Here is a 10941-nt window from a genome sequence, read left to right on the forward strand (position 1 = left end):
TTTAGAAATAATGAAAAAAAAAACTGCTTACAGGACATCCTTGCTTTTAATACCAGGTAATGGTTACAGGTATTCTCAAGAAAATAACTCTAAAACTGAAACTGGAAATATTACTGTATTCAAAACAACTAGAACTTCAGTAAAAAATATTTCTCAAATCACCTAATTTTGAACTATATTTTCCCCTTTGTGATTACTGCTGTAAATACCCATATTTTCTGAATGCGATAGGATTTGTTAGTGGTTTCCTATTTTAAATTGCACAGAAAAGGAAAAAAAGATTTTTAAAAAAAGATGAAAATTTAGATCATCACACCTGGTATTCCTGAGAGATCAGTATGGTGACTGAAAGCTTCGCCCTGCAGGAGTTTCACATTCTACAGACTGTTGTATACCACAACAAATTGTAGGGATTTTAAATAGAGACATTATGAATTCATCTGTATGGCTTTTTACTTACAAAATAAATTAATATAATACATTGAAATGATAAAAATCATGATAAAATCATAATGAAATCATGAAGTGATGATTGACACAACTTGAGTTCAGGGTCAGAAATGGGGTAAAACTAGTTTTCTTGTTCAACATTTTGTTAAATGTTCACCCTCAAGCAGTATTTCATTTGGTATAGACTAACACACTAGATCATTTCATAACGACGACAATGTTCCTCCTGCCACCGCAGACTTGCAAATGCAATGGTGAATCGCCAACATCACAAAGTTAGGAAGCAACTGTCACTGCACTAGTTGGGGGAGACCTCTTTATTAGAGAGGAACTAGCCTCATCCTGCTCTGCTACTGGCTGTGGTAGCCGGGCAGTGCCCCCTCGGGAACGCCTCCTCTTGCTGGGTTTCTGTGGCTCATTGGCCGGATGTGATTGGTGGTTGGCCTCCTGAGCTTTCTTTGCTGCCCTGTGCTGTCGAGTGTTCTGTGCCACAGCACTGACATGAGGATACAATTTACAAATGTTTCCAATAGCTTTTGTGCGGCCCTCTCTGAACACCATTTTCATGTCTGTCTTTAGGTACTCTGGGTTTTTGATGAATCTAAATCTGACAATGGCTTTGTCACCAGTTCTTAGATGTTCACTGGTCATGCTAATTATGGTTGCAGTCTGTCGCACACTACCAACATGGACTGAAACAGAAGAGATATATGGTATCATATTCTGGAACTAAGAACCAAGAAAAAAAACAGCTCAGAAACTAGAAATGTTGGTTCAACATGAATGTCCCTGTACCCCAATCACATATTGACATGTATCACAGGAGGGATTTTAATCAGAAATTACAAACCTATGCCAACAGTAAAGTTGATAAAAAATTCACATTTTTCATTGCATATCTTAAGTAATTACACCAGGTCTCATGATAACCTCCATATCTCTATATTATAAAGGTTTTTCTTGAAATACTCTTAAAAAAGACTAACAATATGTACAATAAGACAATAAAATGAAACACATGGTAACAATTTAAAATAAACTCTATAATTAAAACTACAACCTTTCTTAATCTGCAAGCTAGTAAGCAAAACTGCACACTATAGTAGGCACATAATATTCATAAGTACTCTGTTGGAAAATCTTCAATTGAGGAACCATAATTCAACAAGAATTTTATTCCAATTTAAAAAAAACATCAAAAAAAACAATAGTATCAAAATTTACAAAATAAATTACCCATAGCTTGGTAGCGGACTGATATTGTGGTAGGATGGTGTAACACCAATATCTCCGACTCAAATTCCCAGCAAGCCTTTGGTTCTAGTCTTGGTGAGATCAGTACCATTCCTTTACGTATAGAGGATCTTTTGATCTGAAATCACAAGTAACTTTTGTGACAAAAAGTTTCAATATCAAACAGAAAAAAAATACAACTGGTTGCCTTCAAAACTTTTTTCCCTTTAGAAATGCAATTATTTTGTAACAATATCATATCCCTCATAAATTTCCTTTCTCAAGTCTGCAAAACATTCACCAACAAGTCCTTTACAATATAATTTAAGAGTGAAAATTCTGTTTTTTTCTCCAAACTCTTTACCTTTTTAAGAGCAAACGATGCTGTTTGTCCGCCTCGAACTTCTCGCACAGACATCCTCTTTCTGTGGATACTTTTGATGAGAATTGGCTGGAAATGTCCAAGAGCATCGGGACCCAGTAATAATGAATCATTAAGTCTTATCTGTCCCTGTAGTAGTGTTCCTGACACCACTGTTCCTACTCCCTGAAAAAACATGCTGGGTTTTTTTATTTTGATTACAGAAAATTTAAATATTACTCTACTTATATTCATAACAAGATATCTATCAAGAAATGTTAATCTATAAATATTTTATTGATATCAGAAAACATTTCAAAACAAATGTGATTGTAATAATATAAATCAGGTGTGTATTTAACATACCACAGACAACTACTTACTGGAACTGAGAATGTATCATCTATCTGAAATTCAGCTGGTTCTGTTGGATGACACTTCACTCTTGTTGTCAGCAGGTTCATAAACATCTTTAGTAAATCTAGATTTTCTCCGGACACATTGGAAACTTGAAATATAGGACACATCCTGCAAAAGAGGAAGTACATTAAGATGAAACTTTTGAAGACAATATATACATGTTTGCAGTTATTTTACAACAACTTAGAAACACCAGCGTAGGTATACAAGATATATACGGTTTCAGTGTGTGTAACACTTGACAACAAGAGCAGAAAGATTAAAAAAGAACAGCTTTGTCTGAACCTTAGTGATGTCTGAACTATGCAGTGTTTGAACCTATTCTTTCTAACTACCATATTTTTATCGAATAAATATTAAACATTAATTCTGTTTTTAAGAATTAAGCCAGGGTGCCGGAATAATGTATTACACATCACCTTGAATACCTTTTGGTTAAATAACTATTGAGAAGCTTATCGTGAACCTTAATGAAAATAACACTATGGCTTGGGGGTTGTCCAGATACCAGAAAACAAATCAAGTGATGTTGAATGATATGATCAGTTACTGAAAACAGCCTCTAAAAAAGCTGCACAAAAAAAATCAGGATTGTGAACAAGAGAGTGTATAAAAAAATTTCCATTAGCAGTCCAGTAGTTTAAAAGGAGACCCAATGGTAAAGCATAAAATATAGCAACACCTGTAAAAAGTGATTCTTACAAATTTAAGTAAATCAAAGCAGGCTGAAGATTACATTTTGAACTAATTAGTCTGGTATTTAGAAAGGAGCTATAGGAGAAATATTTGTCATTCTAAATCCTACATTTCGTTCTCAATTAACATATTGTTGAAAAAGGAAAACCAAGACTTTGGTTGTATTAGTATATGCAAGCATTGACACGTTGGAATGTAGCAGTAAATATTTATCATCTCTCTGAAACTTTATTTAGAGCTTCAAACAAGATGATGTTTCTTGTTATGGATCTTACTACATTAAATCCATTTCGTTAGGCACTTAATCAGCTTGGAGTACTTTCTAACCACAGTTTACTAACCTTTCTGATGTGAAGTTTGTTGCTGAGCATACTACATCATCCTGATTCTGGACAAGGATTGGGATCTTTCTACAGCCAGGAGATTTGAGAATTCTTTGCAACATCTTGAGAGTTTCCTGAAGGACATTTGCTGGGCACATGTCTATCTTTGTAACAACAACAAACACTGGCACACTTAGTGCCAGAGCTAGACCCAGGTGTTCTTTTGTCATTCCTATCACCCCAGCATTGGCTCCAATCTGTAAGATAAAAAAGAAAGCATATCTAATGATCTTACCATCTGTAAAACGGAATATAACTGTCAGAATATAACTGTCATACCGCTAAGCTTGAAAACATAATTCAAAAAATTAAAAATTCAGAATCACACCAGCAATCCTAAAACCTACAACCAATCACAAGACACCAGCCCTAAAATCTACTACCAATCACAAGACACCAGCCCTAAAATCTACAACCAATCACAAGACACCAGCCCTAAAATCTACAACCAATCACAAGACACCAGCCCTAAAATCTACAACCAATCACAAGACACCAGCCCTGAAATCTACAACCAATCACAAGACACCAGCCCTAAAATCTACAACCAATCACAAGACACCAGCCCTAAAATCTACAACCAATCACAAGACACCAGCCCTAAAATCTACAACCAATCACAAGACACCAGCCCTAAAATCTACAACCAATCACAAGACACCAGCCCTAAAATCTAAAACCAATCACAAGACACCAGCCCTAAAATCTACAACCAATCACAAGACACCAGCCCTAAAATCTACAACCAATCACAAGACATCAGCCCTAAAATCTACACTATACATTTATCTCATATCCATTAAATCTATACTTAGCCAAAACTATCTCTATACAAAAAACCCTTTATTTTCACATGTCAAGTTTTAAATTTCAGAAACCACACTCCTCAAATGTAATGTCTGAGAGATTGAAACAGTTTGTCTTTTGCCTTTATGATTCAATCAAATTTTAAAAGCATCTACAACATTCAAAATCAAAAGCAGGATATCTATGAAATGCTTCAATCAAAAACTGAAAGAAAAAAAATCAATTTTGATATCTGATGAGCCAAGTGGACACTTACCATCAACATGGCAAAGTCAGGTGCATGCCCTGTCATTCCAAACACTGTTGTCTTCAGGTATTTCTCATGTCCAGCCAGGTCAATAAATGTTACCACCTATGACAGAAACATTTATGTAATACCCACATCAACCTATTTGGAATTCTTTTTACAATGAATGCGTGTTGGGATTTTAAAAGAGGTCTTGATAAAAGTTTCAACATATATAAGAGTTGTGATAGATCACCTACTCCATGTTCAGCATTTGAATAAAATCAGAAATCACATGTTCAAACTTGAAATGTCACAGAATGCTCTAAACCACGGCATTGTCAATCATGATAGAATGGCATTGAAATAAAGTGAAGTGAAATGATGTAAAGGTTTTGCAGAAATATTTACATATGATGTATACCTTTGATGCCTGTTCACATATCTTGACCCAGTCAAGATGGCCGTGATCAGGTTTGTTAACAACCTTCCCAACGGAATCAAAACCCAGGATATCATTGCCTACACTGCTGGTCCTCCCTGATTCCATCTCATGTTTGTGTCTAAAAAGTCTCTGTCTAGCCATTCCTCGGCCATTGTCTAGCTCTCCGTGTGTGAGCACTCCCAACAATGTGCTTTTTCCAGCATCCACATTCCCCACAACTGCTACTCTGTCAACATGAAGGCAAATGTTATCAATCAAAACTCTACATCTTTATGGTCACTGTTGATATGTTGAACCAAGTCAGTAGTTATATAATCATGTCAGAAAACTATTGTTGGTTATGTTATGACAACGCCCAATATAATTTCTTTAAATTCCTGTCAGTGTTAAAGGAGCAGTTGACCTTGAGGTACCAGCCCTCGTGAAGACCATCTAATACTGCTGCAACATCTGCGGGACCAGTATCTTTTTTCAACCTAAACAGCAAGGACTTTCCTTAGTTGACTTTGTAAGCAGGGTAAGCAGAAGCAGGTTGAAATGTCACTGTGTGTGTGTGTGGAGGCCTTAAACAGGCCCTGTCCTTAGGCGACACCATCAGCACCAATCGCCATGATTGGGCTTGGTGACATTGGCGATGACACTTCTGATGGAAGAACAACCTTTTGATCACGAATGAGTTGATTTGTTTTTTTGATGTACAATGATGGCCGGCAGCGAGTAAGGCAACGTTGGAAGGAATACTTCACAGACTGCTGTGTAACCCAGCATAACAGATTTGGTGGGGGTAGTGTAATGATCTGGAGTGGCATATCCAGTGGAAATCGAAACAGATAAGTCATTGTCAATGCCAATTAAATGCAATTTAGAACCAGAAGAAATTTAAGCACCCATCTCAGTTCCATCTTTACAGAGTCAAGGGGCTAGGTCTATTTTGCAGCATGATAATGCAACATACCACACCAGTCACATGACAAGGACATTCTTACAGCAACACAACATCCAAGTTTAAAATCGGTACAAAATATCCTGATCTGAACACCATAGAGCATATCTGGGATGTTCTTGGAAGACGAGTTTGGTGTCTGCCAAATCTGCCTTTCAACTTCTAGGAACTGGCACAGGCATTGAATTTGGAGTGGAACGCCATCTCAGTTCACACATCATCAAGATTCAGGCTCCATGCACAGGCATTTTAATGTTGTGATCCAGCCAATGCTTGTAACACAAGTTAGGGTACTGACACTATTCTTAGACACATGAACACCACATGTCTTGTACATTACACAAAATCAGTGAACCAGAACATTGGCATTCAACCAACCATAAACAAATATCCCCAACGGAATCATTTGACTCCTCATTTACCATATTTCACCGAAACTTGACATAGCTGCCACTAATATAAATTCTGAGAACTTATTTTTATTTGTTAAGTATATATTAGGTAAATTAACTCAGCAACTGCTTCAAATTGATAACTTTACATCAGCATTTATTTTATTTCAAAGGATATATGGAAGAAATGTAGTCATAATCTCTTCCCAACCTCCACATGTAAATCTACATCTCCCCCCATACCCAAATGTAAATCTACATCTCCCCCATACCCAAATGTAAATTTACATCTCCCCCACCCAAACATGTAAATCTACATCTCCCCCCATACCCAAATGTAAATTTACATCTCCCCCACCCAAATATGTAAATCTACATCTCCCCCATACCTAAATGTAAATTTACATCTCCCTCACCCAAACATGTAAATCTACATATCTCTCACCCTTATCCCCACGTGTAAATTTATATCTCTCCCACCCCCATATGTAAATCTACATTAGTTGCCAGTGACTATATTTAAACAAAACATATGCCTATGTTTAAGATACCATGAAAAATTTTTGAAGGAAATTTGGAAAGTATTTGATCCCATCAGCCATCATAGTTTCAGTAGCCATCACCACAATGTGTGAAAATAACAATCTAGCCAATGTGTAACAGCAGTGAATACTTTTAAGTTTCAATGAAATTAGACAAAAAGACTGGAAGGAAGGAGTTGTCTGCAAAAAGATTTTTAAAGATTTTTTTCAAAAAGAAAAGAGGCAAAACTCCAGAAGAAAGAGTCCAAATAAAGATTTTAACACCACATAATAAGTCAGTTCATTGTTAAATCCTATTTTAATTGGATAGTTCACTCATAAGAGTTCAAAAAATCATAAGTAACCTTTTTGGACTTTAATCAATCAATGAAAAAGGAATAACCAATATAGTGTACCCACCTGACCTCCATGAAGTCCTCTGGTTCCAGGGTTTTCCTAAGAAGGAACTCCACCACACTTCCCCCTGCCTCTTTTCTCTCTCGTAACTTCACCATCTCGAGATTCTGAGGCTGGGCAATACTTGTAAGTGTGGCTATCGAGGCCTGCATGTCTTCCTCTGACAGTCCTGGTGCTCCCCCCTCTATTGTACAATTATTTGATAACTAAATGTTCATTCAAACTAATGGAGTAAATATGACAAATAAAAACAGCTCAAGATCTCATTCTAAAAATTGGCATCGAGCAACTGGATAAAATAACTTGACAAACAAAAATTTTTTTTTTGCAATCAACAATGAATTCTGTTAATATACATGTAACAGTCACCTCTATTAGAGTTTACAGGACAATAAGGTTTGAAGGTTTAAATTGTAAATTTATAAGTGAGAACATATCTAGTATAATTCCTGTGATACAATTATTACTTAGGTGAGGTTAATGAAAACATGAAAATTTGTTTGGTCTTTATTTAAATCATGTCATCCCATTGTAATGTTCTGTGTTGCCACTTGGGATGCATTAATACAAACATGTATTAACAGTAAATGGAGTTGCTTTTCTATGAATTATATTAATATCTATACATGAAGGATTGTCCCATGCTATCTTCTGTTTGTCCAGACTTCTGTTATGCAGGTCTAAATACAGAGATTTATATATGGGTTGACAAGAAAAGTAAACAAGACAGGCCCACAACTAAGAGGAAAAATAACATACCTCCAGTTCCAATTTCATATATGGTTTCCCCCTGTCCCTCTATAATCCTCTCCTGGATTGTCTCCATCAATATATCAAACTCCTCACTGCTGGGACTGACTAGCACTGTCTAAATTACACAACCAAACAGAAAGATTACATCAAAACTGATTTTGTAGATTCATAATTAGGCTCTATAAATATACAATCAATGTGAAGTTTTTCTTACATTGATTTAATCAACAAGCATTTAGCAACATTACCAGGAAAGCTAACAAAATGTTTTGTGCAAATACCTTCAATGACAATGTGGCCATCTCTGCTGCCATTTCCACATCTTGTTCGTCTGGAGAGAACAGATTTTCAGCCCGATTGACGCCGTTTTCCATCTCTACAGCTGCTGCCATAATGACTTTTTTTCAATGATTATTATACTGACAGTTTGTTTTAAAAATTATATACTGTTTTCTTGACTCTAAACACTATATAATTGTCACTAACCACAAATGTGTTTGTAACATAATGATTTAATTTTCCTTATTACATTTTGAAAACTCTGCAGATCCTTAGTCCTCACATCCTGATAAGCCTGTAAAACAGAGAAAAAGAAAATGTTTCTACATAAAGTAAAGTCAAATGTTCTTCGACACAATTTGTACAAAAAGTTATTTGGGGCACAATAAATAGCCTCTTTCTCTTTAGAAACCAAGGAAAAAACAAAATCTAAATAACAATTTGCAACGCAGATTCAAAATCACTTGACACTAAAAATAACAAGCACAACCTACTTCTTTTAGATGATATGATACATTATTCCTTTCAATCCATTATCCACAAATAATTTTGAAATACTACATGTAGGCCCATCAAGAAGAACTGTCCGACGCTTTCATCAAAACTGAGTTGCCAGCAATATCTGAACATCTGATTCACATACATGTACTATATAATATTAGACATTTTTCTACTGATGCAATCCAATGAAATGAAGATTTTAAATATACACCAGACTCCAGCAATTAAATATATATATATATATATGTATACCGGTAAGACAAACTTGACCTACATCTACATAGTCTGTATATAGATCACACAGCAATTGCAATGGATTTCATCATCTACATATTTCACCTGGTCATTGTTCTATTGGCCCATTATGTGTATCACTTATTTTATAATTAATCATAACCAGCCTCCTTATTGGATGCAAGCTTTTTATATATAATTGATGTTAATTGTAATGTAAAACAAATTCACTATGATTACCAATTACTCCCAGACCAACAGGTAATATTTCACATTATTTGATTCAAATAGGTTAAATCCACACATATTTTATAGAGGATTTCATCACAATTACATCATTTATCAAAATATGCTAAATTATTCACAAATGTGATATCTCATCTCAAACATCTCGACTTTTACTGTATATGTTAATATCATTGTATAATTTAGATTTGTTCTTAGAATGTGAATATTAAATGGGACAGGAAACTTCTACATCTAAACTTTATCTAGCTGAGGACAGTATCTGTGGAGAACAAAAGATCATAGCATTCAAAATGCTGATGTATAATTTGGACAGGAATAAATGGCAGTTTCTGTAGAACAGGAGAGAATATCAAGTGGAAGATTTGCTCCACTCGTTTGTAGTTTGATGGGGTAACGGATTGTTTTTTTGATTGTATTCTATAATGCAGCAATAACTTTGTAAGATGATCGCCGTGTCTACTATGTCCGACTAGGAGTATTACTATACTTTTCATCACCACAGCAACATCAGAGTAGACTATCGTTAACGCTATTTCAAAGAGTATTGCAATATTGCGTTTGTCTGATAGGGCGCGTATACACAATTTACGAGTCAAAAATGATCTATCATAACTAAAGAATTGAATTTATCAATCTATGATAGAAATAGTGATACAAAGTGAATGCAACACAGCCAATTCATGTGATATTTAAACCATGGTTTTGAAAACAGACCATACTGTGACAATCTGGCACAAGAAAGTTTGGCAAGAGAGCGTAGTGTCAGTTAAGAAATGCTAAAGCTCTGTTCATTAATTTGACAGATTAAACAACAAAATATAAATCACCTATTTACAATGGATCGTGCAAATACTTCTAGCGAATTATCCACACCCGGGACAAATCTTTAGAAACTTTCCTTCTTAGCTTGCACAACATGTCATCACGCGTTGTGTAAAATTAAAAACGACAAACTTCCGTCTAGGTAACGTCAATTCCGGAAAGCATCATTTTCCATGTGCTTACTTACTTTGCGATACTAAGCGATGTTAATACCCTATACCAGACTCGTTGTTTTCATCCCATTTCATGTCTTTCACACCACTTCCATTTTTTTATATTAACCTTGTAGTTGTTGTACGGGAATTCCTGATTTTTCCAATATTGGTCCAATCTATTCTTAAAGGATTTTTTATGGTTCTGTTATAATCTGTTCTGGTAGGTTATACCAAATATGTACACTTTGTAGTGTGAAGTAGTTTATCCTAAGTTTTAAATTACTCTGCTGTGTGTAGAATTTTAATGAGTTCCGTCTATTCCCTTGATGTTGTGATTTATTTTTCCATTTGCTTGCCTTGGGGATCATAGTACTCGTGGATAATCTTGTACATCTCGATCATGTCTCCCCTTATTCTTCTGGAAGCTAATGTTGGTAGTTTGAGTTCTGTAAGCTAATGTGGATATGTCATTCGTCTCTGCCAAAAGACAGTATTTTAAGAGTAAGAAATAGATCACTAAAATCCCTCATGTAGAGGTTTCTTTTTCTTTTTGCTCTTCTTTTTTCAATTTGGAATTTCATATTCGTTAAAAATTCAGTAAGAATAAGTATTCTGGGTTTATCGGCGCGTAAACTGTCAAGTTGAAAGCTTGCC

The 10941-nt window shown here is 35.3% G+C and overlaps 1 protein-coding gene across 1 annotated transcript; it reads right to left on the reverse strand.

The window, feature by feature from the left end:
• Positions 1 to 10226, reverse strand: LOC132543850 (GTP-binding protein 1-like). Its single transcript, XM_060207366.1, has 11 exons — positions 10138 to 10226; positions 8329 to 8621; positions 8054 to 8162; positions 7298 to 7478; positions 5001 to 5247; positions 4607 to 4702; positions 3502 to 3740; positions 2428 to 2572; positions 2048 to 2230; positions 1687 to 1822; positions 1 to 1142 (listed from the first exon to the last, which is right to left on the reverse strand). The coding sequence occupies exons 2-11, from the start codon at positions 8437 to 8439 to the stop codon at positions 727 to 729; spliced, it is 1863 nt and encodes a 620-aa protein (XP_060063349.1). The 5' UTR covers positions 8440 to 8621; positions 10138 to 10226; the 3' UTR covers positions 1 to 726.
• Between the last annotated feature and the right edge of the window lie 715 nt (positions 10227 to 10941).

This window comes from Ylistrum balloti, unplaced genomic scaffold, assembly GCF_031769215.1.
Source record: "Ylistrum balloti isolate Yb309-2 unplaced genomic scaffold, AGI_CSIRO_Ybal_v1 Utg369772, whole genome shotgun sequence".
In the NCBI taxonomy this organism is placed as follows: domain Eukaryota; kingdom Metazoa; phylum Mollusca; class Bivalvia; order Pectinida; family Pectinidae; genus Ylistrum; species Ylistrum balloti.

What these genes read in the sequence shown, in the direction of transcription:
- LOC132543850 (XM_060207366.1), bottom strand. Translation starts at nt 8,439, where the DNA reads ATGGCAGCAGCTGTAGAGATGGAAAACGGCGTCAATCGGGCTGAAAAT. An exon ending in ATATGAAATTGGAACTGGAG is followed by an intron (nt 7,479 to 8,053) that starts GTATGTTATTTT and finishes ATTGTACAATAG; the next exon opens with AGGGGGGAGCACCAGGACTG. An exon ending in ACAAACTTCACATCAGAAAG is followed by an intron (nt 2,573 to 3,501) that starts GTTAGTAAACTG and finishes CCTCTTTTGCAG; the next exon opens with GATGTGTCCTATATTTCAAG.